General features: G+C 39.2%; 1 protein-coding gene across 1 annotated transcript in view; it reads right to left on the reverse strand.

Moving 5' to 3' along the window:
* col13a1 (collagen, type XIII, alpha 1) overlaps positions 1-18,434 on the reverse strand; it is an 85,777-nt gene that overhangs the window by 8,047 nt on the left and 59,296 nt on the right. Inside the window, exons 27-35 of the mRNA XM_059358773.1 lie at positions 17,224-17,295; positions 16,978-17,019; positions 16,341-16,391; positions 13,937-13,963; positions 13,713-13,799; positions 11,871-11,906; positions 9,615-9,668; positions 9,467-9,520; positions 4,485-4,520 (exon numbers count right to left, since the gene is read on the reverse strand). Of these exons, the coding sequence (XP_059214756.1) occupies positions 4,485-4,520; positions 9,467-9,520; positions 9,615-9,668; positions 11,871-11,906; positions 13,713-13,799; positions 13,937-13,963; positions 16,341-16,391; positions 16,978-17,019; positions 17,224-17,295 (459 nt within the window). The remainder of the gene's footprint in view (positions 1-4,484; positions 4,521-9,466; positions 9,521-9,614; positions 9,669-11,870; positions 11,907-13,712; positions 13,800-13,936; positions 13,964-16,340; positions 16,392-16,977; positions 17,020-17,223; positions 17,296-18,434) is intronic.

Here is an 18,434-nt window from a genome sequence, read left to right on the forward strand (position 1 = left end):
CTGTTTTGTGTGCTCTCTGTACTCTCGACATCATTGTAAATGAGGGGTTGCCCTCAATGATTCCCTGAGAAAATAAATAAAGGATAAATGAAAAAATGAAAAATAAAACGCACTGCATGGTGTGTCGGCGCTCTTTTTCTGTAGACCATGGTGGACTGACTGACCTGAAACAACATGCTTCCAGTACTGCGGTCACGCCATCTGCACTTTAAATGTTAGTGTGCAATTACATTGCACTTAATGGTAACCTGTTTGTCAGCTGCATGACTTCAAAATAGCCATTCAATTGTATCCATGCTGCTCCAATAAAATAAGTACATCAAATTGTTATCAGCAAACTCCGGTGCATTCTTGAAGACCAGGTCCCCACGTGTTCAATTTCAAGCCTTTTTGCTGAACCAATTTGGAATTATGGAATGCCAAAATCTTCCAAAATGGCCATTCAATTGCATACATGCTGCATTTTAAAAGCCAACAAAAGGAGTAAATCAAATTGTTATCAGCAAACTCCACTACATCTTTGAAGAACAGGGCCTAATTGTTTTTGGTATTAAAGTGAATTTGCTGGGTAATCTTTTGTTTTCCATGTATTCATGTCACACAAAAATATGCATCTAATTCAATTCAGGTTTGAGTCAAATCGTTAAAAAATCATTTCACTCACAGAAAAGGGGGCTAAAAAATTTCACCACGCCAGGATGGGTGAAGGCAATTGGGTCGGCCGGCCCTGCTAATGAGGTTTCCGTTATTCATTTGGCAACCCTAGTCACTAGTAGCATAACAAACCTGAATCTGTGACCCAACTGTCTGTGGTTGAGTCATACTATAGGTAACATAGGCACACGGTTTAAAAGGAATAAGAGTTTAAAAAAAGACGACATCTGTTTTTGAGGAATCAATACTTTTTTTACTTATTTGAATGTATTTATTAACAGTGTTCTGAGAGCGCAATGCTAAACCAGTGTACAGTATTAAGTTAAGAGTACTATGGATACGACTTCATGCCAACTGTATGCACATTACAGGATAACTAGGGGGAAAAGTGGCCCCCGGGAAAGTCTTAGGCCACACCCTCTTAAAAGTCCACTCACTCTGCGTGTTTCGACTACAAGTTTGCCCCCAGAGGGATTTAGAGACTCCGGAGGTGACGTATGGTTTTCGACCATAGCATAATCGCTTAGCGAGAGTTTTGACGGATTAAACACGGGAGACTCAACTGTGGCCGCCGTCAGCAGAACGTCAGCAGCTGATCATAAACAAAGCAGCATGGCTAATTATGCACAGCGTCTCTGCTGATCATAAACATAGTGATTGTGAATTAATCAGCATCGCTAACTGTGCACAGAGTGTCTGGTGCTTGTTGTAAACAAACAGAGATAGCTAAGTGAACACCTCCTGTAGCAGCAGCACATACACACTGTACTGCTACAGAGCTAACTGTTAGCCTATTAACAATTTGCAGACTGGACGCTAAGGGGTCCCCTCCAGCTGGGAGAGACTGCTGCAGGAGGACTGTGCTGCTTCGACTCCTTCTTACTCTTCTCCATGAGTTAATGAGTTAAGCAGAGCCGCCGACCCCCGCAGCTCATTAAGAAGAGTAAGAAGGAGTCTCCAATAACACCAGAAAAGGTTGCTGGATTTGTCTCCAGTCGCTTTCTTGAAAAATAGTCGCTAAAGGGGTCTGAAAAGTTTATAAATACAGCAATAAAGTTGCTAAGTTGGCAATACTGCTTTGCTGGCTTTTACAAATGGCGTGTGTTGTTTCAAGTAGAGTACTACGTCACATCCCACTTAGTGATCTGTCCAATCAGTAACCAGGCTTTTTTCAGGGGAGAAAAAGACCCTGCTCTTCAACAGGGACGAAAAAAGTCTCAACAAAAGTCCGCTCCGGACGGCTCGTATTCAAAGTAGGGGCGTTTTGGCGAGTGAGACCCGCCTCATTCCGGGTATTGGGCGGTAATGGATACAGCCCTATAGAGACAGAGCACCCTTAAGCCCCGCCCCCACCAGAGAGGAAAGCAAAACATCTCTCTCCATTGACTTTGTATTGAATGAAGGAGTCTCGTCACCAATTCTGTCTGTTAGCAACAGGAACAAGTCTAAGAGCTGCTGTGTAGTGAAATGTACTACCATCCCGACACTATGTCTATAAGTCATATATCCAATCCTTATATCGCAACTAACTACATTTCATAAATTTAACCTTAAGCATTTTGACAAAGGAAACTTGTATTGCACTCGAATGTGGATAAATCTGAAAGCTGTGCAGTATTATGTGTCTCACCTAGCTCGTCCTCTCTGGCATAGAGTGCTAAAATATAGTAATTTCTCATCTTTATATCAAATGTTTGTAGCTAGATTCAGGCATTTTGTTAACTTTTCAGCCTTTGGCTGTATATTGTGACACCAATAGTTTTGCCCTGCAGTGGGCATGGCCTTCAGAATATGAGTACTGCACTCTGTCTATTGCTTGATCGTAGTAACATCACCTGCTCACCAAGATCAAAGGCTGTAAGGGATCAGATATGAGATAAGATAGATAAGAAATGACAATATATGTGTAACAATGGTAAGAATAATATGCTGCCTGACTGCAATGTTCTCCCAGTGCTGTCTTAGCATTACCTACACAACTGGAATCCTGCAAAGCCCAGCTGTGAGTGTTGCTAGTAGCAGAGGTTCACATTAAGAGAGGAGAAAGGTTCATGCAGTCACTGTAAATGACATGAAATGTTTTTTATTGCTCAGTCTTGCTTTTCTTTCTTGTTGCGCTACTTGGGAAATTATGAAGCCCACTGCATGACCTTTTAGTAGTTTGCAAATCATGCCGTAACTATAAATACATGAATTATTGTTTTAAAAGCACTGGTTACATGTTGAAAGGTTTGATCTGCGTGGTAATCTCACTGAACTCGAACTAATTCAACTTAACTTTTTATTTTTTATTTATTTAGTTTTTTTTTTTTTTTTTTTACAAATTATTGGCTCAGAAACATGCAACACTTTTGATGTGCTAGCATCAAAATATATCATAGACTTTGACAGTGATGGGAGAGCACTGTCTGCCAATGTGGGGTATGGGTCAGGGGTTGAAGGGACTACATGAAGGCTTGCAAGGAAGAGGCACTGTTAAGAGGGAGAAGGAGAAGTAAGGGGGAGGTGTAAGAGGAGAAGGATTAACCCAGGAATACATTAGAATGCAGGAGGAGGAGGAGGAGGCCAAGGTTTGTGAGAGGGAGAGAGGGCAACCCCGGCAATAAAAAGAGCCACGGGCCACAGAGCAAGGTGGAGGGAAGGTAAAGGGGATAGGAAGACCTGCGGAAACAAAGGAAGACAGGACAAAGAGTAAAAACACCAACACTATCCCATAGCTTTGTCTTCAGCACTTTCATCTGGACAGCTCAAATCACATCCATTAAACAGAATATCCTTCTGGTTTCTGGAGCTGTACTTATATGTTATATATATATTTGATGAGAGGCCAGTTGAATGTGCTGAGAGAGCTTATGAAATGTAAAGACTTAAAAGATGGGAGTGGAAATATTAAAAGAGTCACAGGTTAATGGGAAGGAAACAGAAACATTCTCTTAGAGGAAGGGTATGTGGACATTTAAAACAGTTTCTCTGATACAGTGCAGTCTGGTGATAAAACACAGTTTTTACACAGTATAATTTTGCAGGGCTGTTTGACATTCAGTGCAAATGAAAGTAATTGTTCAATATTTTGGGGAAATATGCTAATATGGTTTATTTCTGAGAGCCTGGCTCATCAAGTCAGCACTTCTGTTTAGCATTTCTGGCTGATGTGGTCAGTGAGCAGATCTACAGCACAATGCTACCAAACCTGACAAGCTCACTGAGACACTGCACATACAGCTGTTTATAGTTCCAGCATCGCACAATTAAAAACCTAAAATAAAATCATGTCTGGAGTATTGTCAGGTATTATTCCTTTCATGTATTTTGTGAAATTTATTCTGAAGTGCAGCCATGAACCTTAAGATAAAGCCACTGCGAAACAAATACATTTGCCTCAGAAAGGCAAAAGACATCTTCATGTAAATTATTCATCTTTCAAAAAACAACAACATCAAAGCAAAAATATCTGACTCGTCTGGCTTTCTTTTCATGCTTGATATCAAAGAGAACATTCAATATATTGTTATTCAGCTCTTTAATTCTCTGAGAGTGTCTTTGAAGTGGTCACAGTGCTGCTCAGGTGACCTGTTGGCCCCACAAGGAAGATGCAGCAATAATTGCAGAGATTAAATAATGTTGTGTATGCAAATACCAGCCTGGCCTGTTTTAATATGAATCACTAAGAGTTTACAGTAGCCCAGCCACTGAATTTTTTGAGTAAAAGTATAGAAGTGACCTGGTCTGTGTGTATTCCAGATGACATCTAATGTGTTCCTATAAGCTAGAATCATGTCCTTAGTTCTGTTCTCTTTATACCTGGCAACACATTACAGGTGGTCTCTTACCCGATTTCCTTTGAGTCCTTGTGGTCCTACTAAACCCTGCAAAAGGAAATGGAAAAAACAAAAACAAACAAAAACAACATTATAATAATTAGTGGCTGTGACTATTTGCCTCACTTATATTGGCAAATTTATTTCAAGTAATATAGTAAAATATGGTGTATTACTAGAAGAAAGAAACTGTAAAAAAACAGTACTTTTTAGACAAAGTTGCTGCCATTTAATGACTGTAACTGTAAACACAAAAGTTTGGTCACAGTTGTGTTTTGATAAGTTGTCAAACTTGAAGAAGGCAGGTGTTATATAATATGAGGCAGATGGAGAGCTGATCCCTGAGGAGAGTGACTGAATGATGAATGATACTTCTTATCTCTCAAGTGTTTTGATTAATCTTCTGTCTGCGTGTCTTTGTTAAGCAATTTAAGTGAAACCAACAGGAGCAGACAGGCCACCTAAAGGTCAGGCAAGTGCACAAGTACGTAGGCCGTAAGCTTAAAAAAAAAGAAAAAAAAATAGAAAGATTGTTGTTTGTGCACAGCCTGCCCTGTCTAACAGAAACTATTTAAATCAAGATATCAGAACAGGAGAATTGGTGATCCCAGGCCACGCCCCCTCCCTCCTCCACTGTGACAGGACAGCACAGCAGGTTCATAGTTCATATCACATTAACACTGTATCTTGACACCATCTGCTCAAGTGTAATGCTGGCTTACTTTAGGATGGGGTGTAGTCGTAGTACTAGTAACCCAGTGTTATTTGTTAAAAACTGAAAACAAGTACACAGAGAATGTAATGAGAATGCTGACACTGTCCTGCATAATGGAGCCACAAACCTTATTTTGAGCCTCACAATGAAGATGAAACAGCCTACTGAGTCTAAATTGCCCAACCAACAATACTAATAGGTCATAATGAGCATTTAGTATGATTTTGTCAGAATGCAGCCAGGACCCAAGTTAAAATGAGAGGCTGGACACCAAAGAAATATCTCAGGAGATTTGGAAATTGAACGTAAACTCAAAACTAGACTTTAGAGGTTAAATTTATAGTCAGATTTAAAGGTTAAGGTGACTCGGAGAGAATGCTGACACAGGGAGAACAAGCAAACTCCACAGATTTCCCCAAACTGGATTCTAAGTGACGCCTCTTGAGGTGTCAGTGCTGACCGCCACACCACTGTGGAGCCCAGTAAAAATACAATAACTGTCACATAGGAGCAAACCAACCTCACGCACAGGTTTGTTTTAAATACATTTTAATAACCCTTTAATAGTGTTGTAAAAGTTGTCATTTCAGGCATATATTTTTTGAATTATTGCCAACTATTGCCTTTTCATGAACATGGCCCCCTAACATCCTCCGCATGTGCTGCCAAAGAGCAGGCTGAGTTAAGTACCTGGGTTAAGGTAATGCCCACATGCTGAAGGCATCCTTGCTAATGTGACGACCTGTTAGATAGTACAACTAGATGGGTTAGTGCTAATTAAATCCCCTCAACCAAATAAAACAACATTGCAGCAGTACTACTTGTGTACTCCATTGGGTAACACTTTACAATAACCATCATTTATAGATGGTAAATAGACCATTTATAAATGGTAAACAGATAGTTTATTAAAGTTTAATCATCATTTATAAACCGTATATAGGCCATTTAGAATGGTAAATAGAAAATGTATTAATGTTGAATTATAATTTATAAATGCCAAATAGATAGTATATTAATGTAAGTTGATAGTAACTTTACCATTAACAAATAATTACATTATAATTATTGGTTTATTAATAGTTTTGCACTCATTATAACATTTTTAACACCAATGTTAAGTATGTAAATTAGTTCAAAATGATTCACACACCTTTAAGAAATTGTTTGAAAACATTTCAAGATTAAATATGTATAGCACTTTGTAAATGGTTAATAATTGGTTTATAAACCATCTATAAACATCACTTAGATGGTTATTGTAAAGTGTTACCCTCCATTGTATTGACCACAGTCATGAAAGTGATAATGAAGATCGATCGTGTGACTCTGGGTAACAGGACAAGCAAGCATATTACTCCAAATGTCACACTGTTGATTAAAACACCTGTGATGGATTTGAACTAAATACAGTCATGGTGCACTCTCTCTCATGCTCACTATCTGCAACAAGCTCTCAATGTAAATCTATTCATATGCAACACTTCAAGTAATCATGAAGGTATTATCCACCATCTTGTTTTTAAGAGAGTTTGAGAGAGAAACTAACTATGAAACTCCAAACACTGAATTTTAACCCTTGTCAAATTATCATTGATTGTGATCGCAGCTTTGAGCCCCATATTAAAAATATTACCAAAACTGCCTTTTATCATCTTAAGAACATTGCCAAAGTATGACCATTCCTCTCTCAATCTAATACAGAGACATTGATGCATGCTTTTATCACCTGTAGAACTGACTATTGTAACGCTCTACTTTCTGGTCTACCCTACAAAAAATTAGATCGATTACAGTTATTACAAAATTCAGCTGCTCGTCTGTTGACAAAGACCAGAAAGAGAGCTCATATTACACCTATTTTAAAGTCTCTGCATTGGCTGCCTGTGCGTTTCAGAATCGATTTTGTCACCATCCATTCCTCTGCTGCTCTGCCAGTAATTTTCCACTCTCCTCCCCTCTGCTCACTCTCCCTGCTGGCCACGCCCTTCTCATCAGCCAACTCTGTTCACCTGTGCACTCAGGTGCTCCTCATCAGCATCCAGCCACTATTTAAGCTACACCAGCCCAGCACTACAGCGCCAGATTGTCTTTGTAGTATGCAGAACTTTCCAGCGCTTTTCCTCGGCTTGATTTCCCGGTTCCGACCCTGCTTGTTCCTGACCCAGAATCTTCGTCTCTGCCCTGGATATCTAACTGCCTTCCGTCCCCGACTCCGAACCCTGCCTGTGAGTTCCTGGTGTTATTTTGTCTGCTTCTGTTGCCACTCCGGCTTCTCCGTGGAGGATTACTCTTCGGCCAGCTTTTGCTTTGGACTTCTGGACTGCAGCTCTGTCTATAGACTTGTCAAGAAATACTGTGTTCCTGCCTGCTGCCTAGTGCAGTCATCTGTTGTTCACTGTTGCAGTAAAATAAAGAACATAAAAATCACAGTAGGACTGTACTGCGTTTGGGTCTTCCTGATTTGTGACAGATTTAAAGATTATTTTACTGGTTTATAAATCTCTTAATGGTCTTAGTCCATTCTATTTATCTGATTTACTTTTATCCTCTGAACCCTCGAGGACCCTCAGGTCTTCTGGGAGTGGCCTTTTGATAATACCAAAAGTTAGAACTAAAACCTAGCCTGGCTAACACCAGACTAATCACAAATGAGATTAGTCTGGAAACCAGCCGTTCATTTCTCCGTAGAGGAGGCGTGGTTTATGATCCTCCAGAGCCCTTTATTGGGTGCTAAGAATGTCTATCAAAAGCGTCTATAGGTAGCTCTTAGCCAATCGTATCAGTTATACCAGATGACGTATGTAGAGCAACAGAAATTGATGTTTACACAGCCAGACTAGCCCATCTCTACTTTGAGACTAAAATGCTAAGTTTAAAATGCTAACTCTGCAAAGTTTTTCTGCAGCATGTTCTGACTCTGGCTGCTCACAGTCTACCGGCAGTATGTGTGTGTGTGAGTGTGTGTGTTGCTTGCTGCTTTGCTTCTCCAGTTCTGGCTTTCTGCAAGATTATTCATTTTCACGCCTTATTCCCCCTCATGTCATTCAGCCACACATCCACTGATTTTATGGGCAATAGACGAGCTTCTGCTTAGGCTTTTGCCAAATCCTGTCGGAAGCAAGGCTAAAACATTCTTTTTCGTGGTGAAACAGGAGTGTAAAGTCAAACGTTGTTTTTCTTTTAAAATCAACTTTCGCTCTAAACTATTTAAAACGCCGTCTACAGTTAAAGAGAGCTTGGCGTCTGCTGCAGCCATGTTGGATCTGTAAGAAAACTACAAAACTACAAGCTTCCATCTGTCGGGTAGTACGCGTCATCGTCTTGTCGTCCCTACCTGTTCTGTGATTGGATCCCTAAAACAGGGCTAAGAAACGGCTGTAGTTTCCAGATTGTGTGGAGGTTCGAAATGAAATTTGAGCGCGCAAGGCAGTATGGGTATACCCAGGCTAACTAAAGCCCACGGTGGGGTGTCGTTTTCTCACTGTGGTCCACGTCTGTGGAACAGCCTCCTGAAGACCTGAGGCCATCAGAGACTAAGAGCAAACTGAAGACTTATCTTTTTAACTTGGCTTTTACTTGAACCATTTTTGGAGATTTTTCTGCTCATGCATCTTAGTGTTATAACATCTTCTCTTTTATTTATTTATTTGCTATTTATTAGTCTATTTATGTATTATATATAATCATGCTCTACTTCCTAATTATTTATTTATTGTCTTATCTTTTTATCTAGATTTTTTTAAAAACATTTTATTGTTATTGTCTAACTTGCCTCCAGTGTTTCCACACTGCTCCATGTTGAGATGGAGCTTCCTCAGTTTGTGCTTTGTTTTCAATAGGATGGTGGATGGAGGGTTGGGGATGGGCGGAGGGTGTTTGCTTGTTTCTATGTTTTGTCATTTTAATAATCATCATCATTATTATTACTTTCTCCTTTTTTATGCAAAGCACTTTGTGTTGCATCTCTCTTGTATGAAAAGTGCTATACAAATAAAGTCTGAGTTTTACCTTTCTATTGTCTGAATGTTCCTTCACATTTCAAACCAACCAAACAGTTTTATTTTGATTTCATTTTTATATGAAGTTATTTTAATTTAACAAAAATCTGGCCACTCTACAGCCTCAACCAAGGCCACATCAGTATAGGAATTAGCCTCTCTTCACATCAGAGCCTGTCAGCACTCTGGTCAAATGTTTCCTACTGTAATGTACTGTATGCATGAGCGAAAAGCTGCTTCCTGTTGTGAAGAAGATTTGAAAGGAATGGCAGACTTACAGGGATTCCTTGAGGCCCAGTTGGTCCTGGTAATCCACCATCTCCTTTTTCACCCTGTAGTGATGAGAGAAAACCCAAGGTGTGTATTCTTATACAACTTTACTTATTTTAAAATAAAAAAAAGAAAAGAAAAAAACATCCAACTCACTCTCTCTCCCTTTGGTCCTGCGGGCCCTGACACACCTGATGGTCCTATTAGACCCTTTAAAACAAAACAGGGAAAATGAGCAGACACAAAGAGAATAGTACTAGGAGATACGTCATCATGAAACGCCTCAAATCAGCAAATCAACAAGCTTTCAGGTGGAAATGAATAGATGTCATAAAACATAATGTCATGGATCATTTAGATATTTTAATTTTTTTTACTAATTTGAAGAGACAGTAAAGTGTTAGGGCTTCATTTCCTGTCCTGACAGCTTTTCCACCAAGCTTGTTGAATTACTGTCCAAGCTGTTAAAAATGAGGGGAAATGGATAAAATGTCAACAGCTGCAGTTGTCTGTCTGAGTAGCAGTCATTGGAGAGGCAGCCCTTGCATCTCAGGCATTTCCAGTATGCTGCTGTGTAAATTTAATGTTTAACATGTCAACATGCAGCACGGGCATCTTGGCATGCTCCTTTTGGATAGTTGTCAGCATCAGCCCACTGCTGAAAGAGGCAGGAAACAGTTGACGCAGGATTGAGGACTGAGGATTTACACTGTTATGATGTCTGTTCAAAATAAGACAAGACAGAAATTCAAAGCAGCACTAGGCAACATTAACCTTTAGTGGCGGGAGTTTATGAGCAGATTTAAGGACATTTTGAAAGACTATTAGTCTGACTACAACCCTGTGATTGCTCATGATTTGTTTGGACTAATATCAAGATGTAACACAGTTCTGACAACCACAAAATGCTTATGTTGTTATCCGGCTGTAAACAAAATTACACACTGATGATATTTAAACTGTAAACACGCAAATTAAAAGTGTTAACGTAAATAGTAACGGGCTGTGCCAAGCATTTTAAAGGAAAGGCAATGCTCCCAAAACATTCATTTGAATTAAGGGCATATCAAAAGAAAATTAAGCAAAACGTAAGTTTTTAAAGCACTGATTGTATTAGCACAACAAAATACTATGATTTTCTCTTTAAATGTACATTTATTAAAGAAAACCGTTTTTGTCTAACTGTTTTGTTTGGTGATTGCTGTTAATAAAACCTAATACTTCAAATTAAAAGCCTTTCTATTTTGTGGATTCAGTGCCTAATTTGAGTATTACTACTAAATAGATTTTCACCCTACATTTATTTGATTCTTATATATGTGGAGTTTTTTTTACTCTGTTTCTATATATCTCAAGTTGATTGCCCTGCGAGCTCTGATTGGAGATACCTGTTACTATGAAAACGAGTCACATGACCGCTTAAAAAAACAATGTGCTGCAAAGTCAGTACTTAGAACTTGAAAAAAGAAGATTGGTGGGAAAATGTCTTTAGTGCCTTCACTGTAAAAAATGTCTGTAGATTTTACGGTGAAAAACTGCTAAACCATGACAGTAAAAGACGTAAAATGATAAATGGGTTAATTCAGTTTCAGTAACAATGAAACACTGTAAATGTATATATCTGCCGAAACAGTATTTTTTACATGTAAAAAGATTGCATTACTCCACTGTAAAATACACTGGCACCGTGTTTGTAGCAAAAATATACTGTAATACACGTACAAGCCGTCATTTTTGCATTTATTTTTTGTAAAAATACTTTTTCTCACTGTTAAATATACTAAACGATAAGTATTTTCTTGTCAATTATATGGCAGAACAGTGTTTCTTTTGATGGAAAAACGTTTTATTTTTTACTGTAAAATATGGAATAAAATGGCAACAGTGCTAATATAATTTTACCGTAATATTACAAAAAGAGTTGCACCGTATTTATTACGGTAAAGTTCTGGCAACCACAGCTGCCGGTTTTTTACCGTAAAAACAACAGTTTTTTCTCTTTTTTACAGTGTTCTTAACATTGGTTGCATAGTCTGGCCAGTATTGGTTATAATTATCTATATGTTTGGGGGGAAAAAAACATTTTATAACTCTGTGTTGCTCATAAACACAAACTATTTAGATAAGGGTCCTGTAAATCTGTAATCCAGAGAATTGTGACCAAGATATGCAGGGAGCATCATATGTTGCCATGACAGTAGATTCTTCATGCCAGTGCATCCTCAGAACCAAACCATGAACAGTCCTATCCTCACAGAGCTACTTGAGGAATGAATAAAGACATGACAAGCAGAGGAAGCAGGAAAGCAAACAGACGGACAGGCAGACATCAAGCAAGCTGTAGCAGGAGGGTGGAGGAGGAGGAAGAGGAGGAGAAGGGTGGGGGGACAGGAACAGGACTTAGCCACTCACCACTGGACCCGGTCTGCCGTCTAACCCATGAGCCCCCTGTATAGCGTTGTACACAGTTAGAGAGCAGAGATGATGGGGGAGATGGAGGGAGGAAGGTGGGGCGGGGGGTTGGGATGGGAAGGTGGGGGGGTGAGTGAAGCTGTGACTCAAGTGACTTCAAAAACACATTCAGATGATGACAAATGAAGGGTGATGGAAGTGGTGGAGGTGGAGGTGGAGGTGGAGGTAAAGTGAGTGATTGTGAGTAAACAATGATGACATCGAGTCTATGGCCCGGTTGTGGCTCCAAGTCATACTTACTATAACACTATCTCTATCTATACTACATTAATGCTCTATCTATATATATGATGGAGTCCATTTTCAAAACCTCTCACAAATATATAGGACTCCATTCCTGAGCAGCTGCTGACTGTAGTTTTGGTAGACGTTACACTGTCATAAATTATTCTGTAATCATTTCATTTTACTTAATATATTTGATTTATTAAATATAAATGTGTCCTTGATTTTGAGGCAGTTGTTTAAGTAATTTTAATATAAAAATGTTTGAGATAGAATCTACTTATTTTGATCACATTAAATATAATCTTTATTTGTATGTAATTCTAAATCAAGAGAATTTTGAATTAATCAAACACAATAGAATTAGTCCGTTTTTAATTGACAGGCACTTCCTGTTAAGTTGTTATTAACTCAACTTGTAACTTAGTTAGATTTAATTAATAATATTGCGTGCAATCTGTTGCCTATATTTCATTGAGTAGCTATTGTTTATCTTTTTTTACAGTGTACTCAACCAGGATGAACTATGGGACTATTTTCTGTGGTGGATTAACCCACATCTAGTGCTCTAGTGAGATTTGGTGGCAGCAGGATGGTGTATGCAGGATGAAGTCAAAATAAACTCTCTGACTGAGAGAATGAACAAAGGCCATTTGTTTAAGTGCCTAAAATGACCTGTTATACCAGAAATCAAAACCTAAACAGTCTTTTCTGGAGTATTCCTTCATTCATAGTTAGGAAACTAAAACAACTACATGCACTAATGAGAAAAGTTTGAAAGCTCCAGAGAAAAACAATTAAAAAGGGGAGTAAGTGTTGTCAAATTGACTATTGTGTTTATTATTTCGCATCAACACTGAATAAAGGATGATAGTTATGTGTTGTGAGGAGGATTTCATTTATTTTTTGGGCGTAATTTTGTTTAATGGCAATGCATATTCAACTGAGTTGTGCTGACACCAAGAGTATACATGCTCAGTACTGCCCATAATGAAATGTTTTTATATTATTGTAACAATACTTTGTTTATAGTTTCACATAAAAAGAGGAGTTACTGTGTGACACAAATCACTATCACTGGATGCACTGGAATATTGTATGTGGTTCCTCTGAGTCAACCTATTTCTACAAACTTGTGAATATATGGTCAAAGAAGGTAGGGTGTCTACCTGACAGCAACTCTATACAGTGTACATACATGACTATAAGTGAGTGTAAACCAAAGTCATACACACCATTGTGAAGGAAAATGTAAAACTGCCCAACCTTCCTTTGAATAAAATGTAGACTAAAAGCAGTAAAATGTTGATATTTGTTATGCTGAGGAGTTACTTCCTTTGACACAGTCTACCCATCCATGCATCACTTTAACAGAAGCACAGAAGCAACATCTGGCACATGAAACATCAGTCAGTAACTGGGGTTAGAGCAGTATGGGCTTGATATTAACATTTGTGATATAATCCCTAAATAAATCAAATCTGTTTAAAAAAAACCCACAACAACAACAGGATTTAACAAAAACAGAAGACGAGGACTTGTGACTTGTGTACTTACAGGGAGTCCAAGATGGCCTCTGTCTCCCTTGTCGCCCTTCTGACCTGTTGCTCCCTTTTCTCCTCTGATGCCTATACCTGGTTCTCCCTGAGAGACAGGGTGAAATAGAATCCCATTCTTACACTTTGATTCACTGAGTTGCTGTGGTGTATAAACATTGACATGGGGGCAGATCTAATGAAATGAGGAGTGGAGGTTATTATTTTACAGGAACAATTTCTCACCTTAGGCCCTGAAAGTCCTTGAGATCCCTAGATGGAACAAAAACAGTGAGATCACTGACATGATACTATATCCCAACTTGAACCAATGCAAACCACTGGTGTGTTTAAGGAACAGCAAGAGTTGAAAGTAGAAATAGTTTTGCATGTTTGCATGCAACCTCTGAGAGTGGGACTTCAGTTAATGAACAATTTCAAATGCTATTTCATTTTCATTTCATATAACCTTTTTATTTCTCGCTGTGAAAAGAAAACAATTAAATAACTAAATAAATGAAATTATATGCCGTCAGTCATCATGGGGAATGTCAACTCTCTGCCAAACAAGACTGAAGAAGTGGAGACATTGGTGAAGACTCCGTGAGTGTAGTCCCTTGTGTTTTACGGAAACATGGTTGAATCAAAACATCTCAGACTCCAATGTGGATCTACCTGGCTTCACTCTCATAAGATCAGACAGAGATGCTAAAGCTACTGGCAAGAAGAAAGGTGGGTGCTTGGCTTTATTTGTGAACCAGAGATGGTGCAGTCCTGCACATGTTACTGTCAAGGAGAAGATGTGCTGTCCAGACATTGAATTATTGGCAGTTAGTATGAGACCATATTATGTACCAAGAGAGTTCAGTCATATCAAAACAACACTTGTGTACATTCCACCCAAGGCAACTGCTGAAGTTCCATGTGAAGTTCTACATGATCTTGTTGCTAGGATACAGACTAAATATCCTGAGGCATTCTTGATACTATCAGGAGACTTCAATCATGTTTCCCTCTCCTCTCACCTGACTGGATTTACACAGTATGTTAATTGTCCCACCAGAGAAAACAAAACCCTTGATCTGCTGTATGCTAATGTCAAACAAGCTTACAGAGCTACTGCCATGCCCCCAATAGGAAAATCGGACCACAACTTAGTTCTTCTGGAGACTTGTTACAAACCCTGTGTGTGGAGGCAGCCTCCAACCTAACTCACAGTCAGGAAATGGACACCAGAGGCAACTGAGGCTCTAAAGGACTGCTTTGAATGTACAGACCGGAATGTGTTGCTGGAAACAGAGGAGAACAGTATGGACAATGACAGACAGGTTGACTGCTTTACTAATTACATCAACTTCTGTAGAGGCACGGTCATACCCACTAGGACTGTACGCTGTTTCCACAATAACAAACCTTGGATTGCTAGTGATTTAAAGGCAATCATCAATGAGAAGAAAGCAGCTTTTAGAGATGGTGACAAAGCACGGCTCAAACTAGTACAATATAAGTTGAAGAAGAGATTAAAGATGGCAAAGGTGGACTACAAGAATAAACTGGAGAGAAATCTACAGCACAGCAACATCTGTGAAATGGGGAGAGGAATCAACACCATCTCTGGTTTCAACAACAAGAAAAGACAGCCAGTGGCAGGTGATGCAGAAAGAGCTGATGAACTCAACCAGTTCTTCAACAGATTCAAGACAGCGGCCTCACCCAGTGCCAATGCTGCTTCTCCTCCCCCTCCTCCTCCTCCTCCTCCTCTTCAACATGTTTACATCTCCAAAGCAGCATCCTCCTCTTACACCTGAGCCTCCACCCTTGTCTGTCACAGAGATGGGAGTGAGGTTGGAACTGGGAAGACTTTGCTCTGGGAAGGCTGCTGGCCCAGACGGTGTGTGTCCAAGGCTGCTCAAGGACTGTGCTGCCAAACTGTGTCAACCTCTCCACAAGATCTTCAACCTCAGTCTACAGTTGGGGCAAGTGCCGGCATAATAAGATGGACTGGACAACTTATCTTGCAGCATTGTTTTGGATAATGTGAACAGGAAGTACTTATTGGAAGGGACACAAATCATTAAAAATGATGATACAAATTCCATAGAGAAAATTATATCTGCATTATACAGGATCTGAATCTTTGTCTTTTTTCACCTGGCTGTATTTAAAATCTCAGGTGGTGTGCAAAATGTGTGTGTGCTACTCCAGGTCAAGTCACTTTGCATATAGGCAGGTAATAAAATTGATATTGCACATATATAGTTTCACCAGTTTCTGCTCTAAAGCCCCTCACAGGTGGTTTCACTTATTTTGCCTGATAAAACCTCTTCTTAGAACGAACTGTGTGACAACAAGTCTGAGAAACTTCATCACTCTTTATGATCGATTACGTTTTGAAGATGTCATGCACTTTTCAGTAGACATGTGTACTGAACTTCAACCTGAGCTGAACGACTCAGATGACACCAATTACAGTGTCAGCCAGCTCACGGCCAGAAGCATCCTGAACACATACAAAAGGAAAAAGAAAATCCCGGCAGGTCTCTGAAGATACACACACCAACACACTTTTTTTGTATGAAATCACACGCAATATACCTGTAAATATAGACTAGTTTTAAGGTTAAGGGGTTAAATAGTATATTTGACTCACTGCTGGGCCGACTGGTCCTGAAGGTCCTGGGGGCCCTGGAGGACCATAGATCTAAAAACAGACAGAGACAAACACAAGCTAAAGGTTTCAATTCAGAACATATTGCTCATAAAATATGTCATGCTCTAATTTCAACATGGTCTTACAGGAATAGCCACGGAATCACTCAAATTTCCGTGAAACTGACACGGATTTCGCTACAATGCAAGTTAATGACAGTCATATCCCGTGGCTATTCCAACATACAAAGTGATTATGTACATTCACTGAGTGAATATTTAGAAAATAAAACATATATTTCTCGCTAGAAATGTGATCAAAATCCATTTTTATGTAGAAACTAAGTCAAAATATTGATTTTTTTCACTAAAAATGAGAGAACTGTCCGCCATGTTTTTTGTTCTGACCGCCGGGACCTTGAAAGTCACATGACTTGGAACAAACCAATAGGAAAAAATATCCATGGAATAGCCACGGGATATGACTGTCATTAACTTGCATTGCAGTGAAATCCGTGTCAGTTTCACAGAAATTTGAGTTATTCCGTGGCTATTCCACGGATTCTTGTGAGACCAGGTTCTCTAATTTACCATGAAGTGCACTGATCAGACCTGTCGGTTAATGACTGCCCCCTTACCATTTCTGACCTTCCTCCTGCTCCAGCTTCACCTTTAGGACCCTGTCACAGGAGGTGGAAAAGACAGGTCACAAAATTGCAGATATATTCCCTTGTTAGACAAACTATTCAGTGAATGAGAAATGAGGCATCAGCACTTTTTCACACAGCATTTGGGGTGAATACAAAATATATTCTACTGTTCCTTCTTTGTCAGGTCAGACACTGCATCCAGAAAGATGCAGCATTAGGGGCACCATTGCATACCATTGAGCCAGGTAATCCAATAGGGCCAGGGGCCCCTGTAGCCCCCTTTTCACCAGTAGGGCCATCTAAACCCTACAGAACAAGAAAGGGGAGATGGACATCACGACAGCGGCAGAGCGTTTCAATTCAGGGACTGATGAGTTCGTCTTCAGGTTAGAATCAAAGCATTAAAGACAAGTGACTTTTTTATCCGATATTAGTACCCACTGACAAAACTTTACCAATCTGCACCAGGGGCAGCATACGTTAATTGGTGTCTTATTTTTATTTAAAATTAATATTATAGATATTTAATGCAGTCCATCTTGAGCAAAAGCCTTTATTTTTTACCTGCGCCATATGGTTCATAAACATATATTCTCTTGTCAAATCAGATTTGTTTTTTAAACTAAGCTTTTTAAATTGGTTCCATCCAGCACTTGCTCTTGTCCTACAACTTCCTGTTAGTTAGCTGTTAGTTCTGGGGCAAATTCTGCAGCTGGGTCTTGGGGTTGGGGTGGTTTATAGTACTTCAAATGAGGAGAAGAATTTCTCCAACCACATCCAGCACCAAACCTGATCGCTAACTCTGGCCCAGCATGCACTGGGACTAATTGAGCTGTTCTATTGGAACAGGATGTTTGGAACTGTTCCACCCTGTGGAGGAAAGTATATACTTACATTTACAAGTACTGTACTTACCTAATAAATACTATTAATAATAAATAAATAATTTGTCATATGTAAGGTATGGAATATGTCTTTAGAAATAGCTAAATACTACAGATATGAAAAGAACATTTTGCTGATAAACACCTTTTTTTGTTTGCCTTGTTTTACGTCTAATGAAGCATTGTTCCATTGTTATCTTTACGTAAGTAACAGACTTGATCAGTTCTTCCATTACCGACTATCCTCTTGCTGGCCCACCCACTTATTCCAACAAAACAGAGGGGTTTATAAATGTCTCCATGTTAATACAATCTGCAAATGTTACTTGGGGACTGTGTAATCTAAATACATAGATGGGACATATAGAGTAGAAATGTACGTATTAGAATAGAAACAAACAACTCATAGTTCAGGGGCATTATATTAATTTCACTAACCACATGGTGCAGGTAAATATGAAAGCATTGACTTATTAAGGTCTGAGAACCAATCGGTGGGAAGGCCCTATTGTTTTTTAAAGCAATTGTTCCTCCTTTATTTTTTAATTCAGTTGCATTTTT

Source organism: Centropristis striata, chromosome 20 (assembly GCF_030273125.1).
Source record: "Centropristis striata isolate RG_2023a ecotype Rhode Island chromosome 20, C.striata_1.0, whole genome shotgun sequence".
Taxonomy (NCBI): domain Eukaryota; kingdom Metazoa; phylum Chordata; class Actinopteri; order Perciformes; family Serranidae; genus Centropristis; species Centropristis striata.